The 8,835-nt window shown below is 47.7% G+C and overlaps 2 protein-coding genes across 2 annotated transcripts; both read right to left on the bottom strand.

Moving 5' to 3' along the window:
- Window positions 1–1,213: 1,213 nt before the first annotated feature.
- Window positions 1,214–1,974, bottom strand: LOC123075893 (uncharacterized). Its single transcript, XM_044498396.1, has one exon. The coding sequence runs from the start codon at window positions 1,953–1,955 to the stop codon at window positions 1,551–1,553; it is 405 nt and encodes a 134-aa protein (XP_044354331.1). The 5' UTR covers window positions 1,956–1,974; the 3' UTR covers window positions 1,214–1,550.
- Window positions 1,975–4,493: 2,519 nt separating this feature from the next.
- Window positions 4,494–5,196, bottom strand: LOC123075892 (uncharacterized; the record flags this gene model as incomplete). Its single annotated transcript, XM_044498395.1, is given in 1 exon segment — window positions 4,494–5,196. A coding segment is annotated over 1 exon segment (462 nt). The 3' UTR covers window positions 4,494–4,731.
- Between the last annotated feature and the right edge of the window lie 3,639 nt (window positions 5,197–8,835).

The following is an 8,835-nucleotide window of genomic DNA, read 5'->3' as shown; positions in this document are numbered from 1 at the left end:
CTAGTTTGGGTTAGATTCAGTATGTACAACAGTAGTGCTCCGGCGGTAGCGGCGTTGCCATGTCGAATAAATCTTCCCCAACTCCGGCTACACCTCGGCGGCGCTCATGGCAGCGGCGATAAGGAGTTCGTGGGCTTTGTCTTCCTTCCTTCCTATGGGGCGTCGGATCTAGTGTGTTCGGGTGCTACCGGCGAGGCAGCGAGGACGGCTGCACCAGGGTATGTTTTCTTCCGCCTCCGATCCCGTTGCTACGGCGTCTCCTCCGCCGCCGTGGTGGAGTTCGTGAAGATCGTTTCAGGAGCAGAGCCAGCGATTGATGTCCTAGTTGATGTCCGCGATGGCTCATGCGAGGTTTCGGCTATGTTGGAATTGGGCAAGTGGTTGCTGGAAGGCGGATTCGATGCCATTCTCCGACGAGTTCGGTTTTTTGCGGCGAATTCGGGATTCGGGAAGCACGGGCAAAATCCTCGGTCGACGCGCCGCAAAGATGTGGGCTTTGGTTTTCATGCCGGCCCCGTTCATTGACTCAGAGAGCCCATGTACGATGGTGCATTCCGAATCCAGTGGATCTCCAATGTACGCCTCAGTGTCGCTGGAGTTCGGTGGTTAGCAGTTTCATTGACATCTGCAAGGATCTCCACAGACTGAGCACATTTTTTCCTTTACTCGGAGTGTCTTCTGCAAAATTTCAGCACAGTTGTATTCTCTCGTGCTCTCTTGTTGTATCCACGTGGATCAGTTGTAGCCTTGTTGCTTTATGAATATATACGTGGTTAATCTAAAAAAACAATCATGGGAATGGTGTCCCACTGTGTTGAATGCAAACACTCGACTCGAGCAATCATCATCGCTTGCAAATAGGAAACAAAATGTTCTGGACATCATCTTTAGTCTTTACACATCTTGAAGGAAACTCGGACAAGCTATTGATTGGCTCAAAAAACACGTTTAAATAATTACCTTAACCATTTCCATCTCAAAACTACTAGGTAGAGACACATGGTTGTTGCTGCAATGGCAGCGAACCCAGAGGCGAGTGGGGAGGCAGAAAAGAAGGAACACGATGGCACTTTGCCTTCTGGCGGTCATGGCGATAAGAAATGAGAGAAAGTAGAACATCAAGTCCTCTATGTAGTGAAGTCCAACAATATATTAAGACTATATTGTGAGCCATTGTACATGTCCAAGATGAGACGGAGCACTCAATCTTCTATTCAGCTTCAACTTGTCTTAGATATTCATGGAGCACACCAATCATCTATGCATGGAGCGCACACAATCATCTACGCTGGCTAATGAAATAGTGGTTACAGGCAAGCAAGCGCAATCACCAACGTTCCGCCGCCCAAGGCGTGAAGAACGAACATGAAGGAAAGTAAAGGTGAAGCTCTGACAACTGCGGCAGGCCGCAGCGAAAATACGGGAGCACCATGTGACTAACTACAGCCCAGACACCCTTAAGAAAAACAACAACAGCACAGACAGAGCACGCCAAGGCCGAAAGAGAAAGGAGAAGGTGGCGAACTAGCGACTGCATGCATGCATGCATTTTAGAGATCACCGATTCCGAGGTCCCTTCTGAGGCTGTCCGGGCACGGGCCGAGCTCGCGGTCGAGCAGCACCTTGAGCACGGCGGACGCCTTCGCCCTACTGCGGTCGTCGGCGCCGCTGTCCATCACCTTGTCGAGGGCCTTGAAGATGGGCTTCCACTGCTGGGGGCGGGCCTCGACCTCACCGTTCAGCACCGCGAGCGCCCGCTTCACCTGCCTCACTGCCTCGGCGTCGGTGGTGGCCAGGTCGAAGCGGGCGACCACCCCGAGGGCCTGCATCATGGCCTCCTGCCGCAGCTGGGTGTCATCGACGTCGTCCGCAGCGGCCACTGGGCTGGCGCTGCTGCTGGTGGAGAGCGCAAGCACGACGAAGAAGAAGAGAAGGTGGAAGTGGAACCTGGCCATGGCAGCTAAGTACAGTACTGTACACCTATCCATCTCCTTAACAAGGACGCTAAGTATATATGATGTGATGGCAGTTGCAACGCCGATCGCATTGCACAACTGAAAGCTGCGTGAGTGGCAGAAGAAATCATGTGACTTATCTGATGGATTGCGCGCCGTTTTGACCGATCGATCTTGCCCATTTTCAAACTTGCTGCAGCAGGCAAGTGGAGAGAAGACGTGCAGGATGTGATGTGACTATGTATGTACTCCCTACGTGATAAAGCTGGCCGCGCATCCTCGCCTCCTTTTGTACCGTTCGCTACTGATCTAAAAGCCAAAATGTAATATAATCGTTAACTTCGGCTGTTATATAATTGTGAATTTATTTACAAGAAAAGGATTTACATTTCCATCCAAAGGCACAAGTATAACCTAATTCGGACAAAAATGCCCAGAAGCTTCAGGCTGGCCCATAACCTCCAGGCCCAATCTTCACGCAGTTCATTGTTTTGGTTATGTATGCGTATAGAAACTCGGACTGAGGTAATCTAAAAATCAAAGTTGTTCACCTCAACGAGCCACACAACTTTCAAGGCAAACTTTTAGGGCACGTATGTCAAGCCCCCCGGATGCTGAAGACATGGCCATAGTAGGCAGAAGTCAGGCGAGCCCGTGCACAAGTTTTGGAATCGTTTTCTCACGAAAAAGAAGCAGACAGTCGACTGCAGCGACGCCGAAGCGCCCGCGGCATTCCAGAACAACATTAACGACGACAGGCTGTCCCGAGACTTCGGACACTACAAACCGAGGACCATGGCGGCCCTTACACAAATGATTACTTCAGGCACACAACTTTCACGTTAACCACATTTCTATTCAAGGTCACCTTAAAGGGGGTTTTTGTGCAAGCCAAAAACTGATGTCAACAAGTAGTAAAGATTGTTTACATCCAAATGTATCGTAAACATTGGTTATCACAAAGTAAGTAATACTACTGCATTGAAGACGCAAATAAAACTTGGTCACACAGACAATCTTGATACACACACAATGATACAATGGTAATATATTCCCTAAAAAAAACTACCTAACATCTAGCTTGTTTCACTCATGAAATGGAAAAGGAGCAGCGTAGCACGTAGACAGCCTCCTGATCCATGCGGCGCCATTATTCTAAGAGCCTTGACTCTTGACTAAGAAACCAGCATGCATGCACGCATGCTACAGAACTTCGAAGTGGACCGTGATGGTGTGAGCTCCAAACCTCATCACCACGCTGGCCTTCTCGTTGCTGCGGACGCTGGCGAGAGCAACCAGGAGGAGGAGGAGGAGGGACGCGGCCATGGCAAATCGAATCGACCGGTCGTCCATCTCTCCTCTTGAATGAATGTGGCAAAGGATCAACAAATAAGGAAGCTATGTATATATGGTTTGGTGGCAGTGGCAACACCGATCGCATTGTACAACTGATAGTTCGTTGGTGCAGGGAAAGCGCGTGGCCGGCGTAACTAGTGTGACTTATCTGATCCGATGCAGGCGGCGTAGAGAGAGAAGATGTGCAGGATGGCAGTTCACAGGGATGGCATGTGAGTACTATGTACTGTGGTGCAGGCGGTTGATTGATTCCAACCTCTGCAGCAGTCGCGTGGAGAGGCAAGAAAGGTGGACGTCCAGATTCCAGTTTTGTTTCACAAGGATGTGACTGAGCTAGTACTACCAACGTGATAAAGAGTGGCCCGGTTCACTGGTGGTTTCCCTCTCGTTTGCTTTACAAATGATAGCATGAATTAGTATAATGTGCTACATATAGGGTTTGTTTGGTTCAGTGGCCATCCCTTGATGATGGGATAGGGATTTAGGTGGATGGCGAGTGTTTGGTTTTAAGGATGAGAGGGATGTGGATAGCCTATATTCCAGGAATTCACATTTTAGGTGGTTGAGCTTGTTCGCGAAAAACTGGCGGATACGGGCAGCCACTTTCGTCCGTTGATGTGCGGCGGCGGCGGCCGGGGACCTAGGGGTCAGGGCGGCTGTGGCGACGGCAACCAGGTACGGCAGGCTAGCACGACATACTGGAATCGGAAAATGCGGCGAGGAGACGGAGACCGGCATGTCATCTTGGCCATGGCGAACGAGGAAGAAAATGGCCATCATGAAGCTGCATTGGACAGGAGGATGTGACATTGCCTGGGACGAGCTCGCCTCGTCGGCGCGCACCTTCTGGCAAAGGGAATCATCTCGAGGCAGTTTGAAGGAGTGGAACGACGACCACGACACCAACGCCCGGGGTGGAGGCACGAACGGAACCACACCCACGCCATGGGGGAGCCGCGCTGAGCCGCTGCCAGGGGAGAGACTTTTGTCCGGGGCGTCGATGAGGAGGTGGACTTGTGTGTAGGCATTTTATCCTATTGTCCGTGGCGCGAATACTAGAATTTGTGTGTAGGCATTTTATCCTATTTTGGCCCGTTATGGCTCGGTACTTGTTAATAAGTGGTCGTGTGCGTCAAATGATGCAGAGGGGATCAGACATGCATGGTTGCTACTCATGGAAAAGACAGGGAGAAAATAACCACCTCGCTGACTAAGGAAATGCAAGGACAACCACAAACGTTCCGCAGCCGAAGGCGTCGAGAACGAAGCAGAAGGGAAATAATGGCGGTGCTCCGACAGCTGCGACAGGCCGCAGCGCACGGACGGGAGCACTATACATGACTAACAACACCACAGATATCTTGGGCGCGCTAAGGCCGATAGAGAAACTAAGGCAGAGGTGGGGAAATGGCGATGCACGTCACATATACCCGAAGTCGATCTTGAGGGCGTTGGGACCTTCCTGGCCGAGCTCGCGGTTGAGCTCCTCCTTGGCCTGGGCGAACGCGTCCTCCTTGGTGCCGTCGTCGGCGCCGCTCTCCAGCACCGTGCTGACGGCTCTGAAGATGGGCTTCCACCGCTGGGCCTCGAGGTTCACCACCCCCAGCGCCCACTTGAGCTTCTCGGCGTCGCTGGTCTCTGGCCTGTGGCGGGAGATGACGGTTATGGCCTGCGCCATGGTTTCCTGCCGCAGCTGCAGGTCCTCGTCCCCAGCGGCGACTGGGCTGTTGCTGGCGGGGAGGAGGAATTTGACCTCGATGGTGCGAGCATCATGCCTGAAAATCACACTGGCCTTCGCCTTGTACATCGCGCTGGCAGCGGCAGCGCTGTTGCAGCTGGCGGCGAAGGCAAGCAGGAGGAAGAGGAGACGGAAGGCGGCCATGGCGAACGGAAGATTGGTACGTCTCTTCTCCTGAACAACGGATGAAGTATATAGGGTGGGTGGCAACGGACAAGCACACCCATCACACTCTCTTTAGGTTAGTACGATTACTAAAGCACGCCCATCGCATTGCACAACTGAAAGCTGAAGCCGTGCAGAAGAAAGCATGTGACTGATCTAATCGTTTGGGGCGCTTTATGACCAATTTGGCGCCCATCTTCAAACTTCTTGAGAGAGAAGCGTGAGTAGAGTAGTACGTACTCTACTCACAACGATGTGATCAACAACTTGGGGCGGCTTTTTGTACATGTTTGTTTACGTCCAACAACCTCTTTTGTTTACTAATTGGAGGCACCATTGAAGCTTCCGCGTTAATTCTAGCAAACACCTAGTATTAGCTTTTAGATCATAATTATGCGGCTGAGATAACATGATAGAAAAGAGTCATATTTCTATACGGACGTGGTAGAAAAGGAGTCCTATTTCTCTACGTACGTGATAGAAAAAGAGTCCTAGGTATTTCTATATGTACTTCCGAGACACCCTTCCAACAGACTTACGTGATTATTCTATAAAAAAACTGCATGTGATAGAAAAAAATACAGTCATATGTAATATCCACAAGCTGTGTATGGTGTAACTAGGAACCAAAATAAAATACAAAGATGTCATTGAGAAGACAAAAAAAGATACTTCATTTAGAATGTTAAATATAGTTTGTGTTTAATTAGGATAATTAATATTTTAGTTAAACAATAAGATTGTACTTATTGGTCTGTATGTGCTATAAAAAACGGCAGATTGAGTATGTGCTATCAAAAATAGCACAAACGGCAGATTGTACTTATTGGTCCTGTATGTGCTATCAAAAACAACAACATCACCGAAAGCCTCATAGTCAAGGCGTGATTTAGTATTGGACCAGAACAATCCCTTCAAATGCCCAGCTTTATCAACCAAGTATTTGAAGAAATAATCTGGGTCTCTCTCTGGCCGCGCCATCATGTGACGGATCATCGTCTGAGCATCACCGGCAGCGACAGTTTCCTGCTTGTAGCGATGACAGAAGTTATAGATGTCCCTCGTCGTGCATCCGACATGGTCATATCCACCGTACTGCATGGACAACACATCCATGATTTTGTGTTTCCGGATTCCAAAACTTTCCATCTCTATAATGTCCGCTTTTTGCTCGTCGCCAATTCTTCTGTGGGAACGCAAAAAGCAAGCAAGGTCACGTGGGGCCAGAGGATGGTTGTGTTCATCGATGAAATCCTTCACAAACCACCGCCCTGTTTTCGCGACTCTTGCAATGACAAATTTCGCTTTACACCCCACATGAGTGATATTCCGTGGCTTCCTCTTCCTATCTTCTCTCTTCCTCTTCATGTGCTTCTCTTCACGGCAACCTTCACGACTACAGACAAGTTTCCTCAGAATTATCTTCACGTTCGCTTCATCCCACTCAACATATCCTTTCCTCACACTAAAGCCTTTCTCAAGAGCATACTTGTTACAGAACTCGAAACCCTCTTCCTCTCTATCAAACATCCTGATGACAATGTCGTCGTACTCAGCCATACACTCATCACTTACATCGGCCATGTCTTCCTGCATATCACATACAAATTAACAACTGGTCTCAATCATGCACCGGAAGTAAAAGAATTTCCCTACTCACATATTCCTCTCAACATAAAAGGTTCAGAGTTTCAGAAGTTCCATCATGGCTTATTTTGTTCAGGTTAGTCTATGTTCTGTTCTCTTGTTCTAAAGATAAAAATTTAAACTAAGTGATGCTCTTGGTGCTTAAATATAATGGATATTGCAACAAAGAAGTTCAGTTCAATGTTGTTGCTACTGCACTGCTTTTACAAGATTCAGATTTATGCTAGCTAAAAATTGTACATACTGTGCCATCCAATGGACAATTATAGGCACCGTTTATACGGTACTAGATGAGTAGTATTTAAATCTGTGCATTGCTTTTCATGGCAACCAATCATAACACAACAGTTGACATGATATAAAAACTCATAATTGTCTATGGTTGGTCATGTTGTGACAGAACTATTTGGCTGCAGCATATCTTCAGAAGTGAATTAATAATATGGTGTACAATGAAGCTAATTATTCTAGTCAAGTGGCCACATAGTCTTTTTACCACCAGAATCAATGATAAGACACATTCAGTGGGGTTGGAATATGTTTACTATAAATTACCTTTAAAACAAGCTCGAAGTATCCAATATCAGAATCCAGTGTAGTCGGGGTATAAGGCTTGACTAATTCCTCACCAGTAGCATCCTTCCCTCTGCAGTCGGTTAACAAAATACAGAAAGCAGAATCAGAATATTCGACTCACTCCATGTACCAAAAAAAAGGGATAAGTATATTTTTCATCCCTGAACTCTAGCGAAAGTTCAGGAATCGTCCCTCAACTCCAAAACCACCAAAACTCAGTCTCTCAACTAATTTAACCGGATACTTTTCAACCCTGGTATCGCTTAAGGTGGTTTTAGTATGACGTGGACCCTGGTTTTGACTAAATGGGCCATGTAGCCTGATTTTGACTACTAGCGGGCACCCTGCCGGCTCTCTCTCTCTCTCTCTCTCTCTCTCTCTCTCATTTTCTCAATCCCCTTTCTCACTCACAAAACAGAGCGGGCGGCGACGGCGATTTAGGCAGCGGCGGTCTAGCCCGATGGCGACCCAGGTGGGGCGGTGGCTGTCTGCTGACTGCTGCATTCCTGGGCACGGCAGGCTGCGATCTTGACCCATGAGACCGAGTGACGGCGACGGCGACTTGTGGAGCCAGTTCAAGCAGATGGCATCCTCGGCAAGTTCAAGCCGCCGCAGTACGAATTGTTGTGCAGAAGGATGAGATGCTGCTGGAGAAGATTGTTGACTTACAAGTGCAGAAGAAGAGGAATGTTATGCAGTTTGTTGTATTGATGTGTTTCATCACAAAAGTTGTGTATGCTTTCATGACGCATATGTGGGCAATTGAGTACTAATTTGTAGACAAGTCAGTGAGAACTTGAAGTGGTATGTAATATGACTATGCTAATCTGTCATGGAAAATTCAGTTTGCTGCCACATTGCATGGCAATTGAATGTCCAGCAATTGAGCAATCTGACTATGTGTTGACAGTAATGGTACGCATTGGAAGTGGCTATGGTAGGAGTGCTCTGCATAGAGGTTGACCATGTGTGTGTGCCTGAGTTTCTTTCTTCACCCGGGCAACTCCAACATATGTTCAGCATTTCATTGATAATATATTTTGTCCCAAAACTGGACAGCCCGACAAGGTCTGAACAAAGAAAGTGTATACCATAGTTTGAATTGAATAAATTTAGTGAACATAGCTTAACAAAACCTGAATATAACTGAACATAGTCTAGACATTTCAGAGCATTGTACTTAATTTAGTGGCCCCATTGTTGCAAATAATTTTGTGGACAGGATACTAAATGTGAAAATGAATCACACAAACAGTTCAAAAATCACCTAGAATCTGCAGGTGCAACCATGCAAACTAAATCATGCTGCAACTTTGGACTCAAGTTCAAATTTCAGAATCTGCACTACGTAAGGCGGCCGGCTGCTCAAATATTCCTCATACAGCCGGAGACTTTCAT

The sequence above is a fragment of the Triticum aestivum genome, chromosome 3D, assembly GCF_018294505.1.
Source record: "Triticum aestivum cultivar Chinese Spring chromosome 3D, IWGSC CS RefSeq v2.1, whole genome shotgun sequence".
NCBI classification, from domain to species: Eukaryota; Viridiplantae; Streptophyta; class Magnoliopsida; order Poales; family Poaceae; genus Triticum; species Triticum aestivum.
The sequence above is the reverse complement of the archived record's forward strand: the minus strand, read 5'-3'. Positions and strand labels throughout refer to the sequence as shown.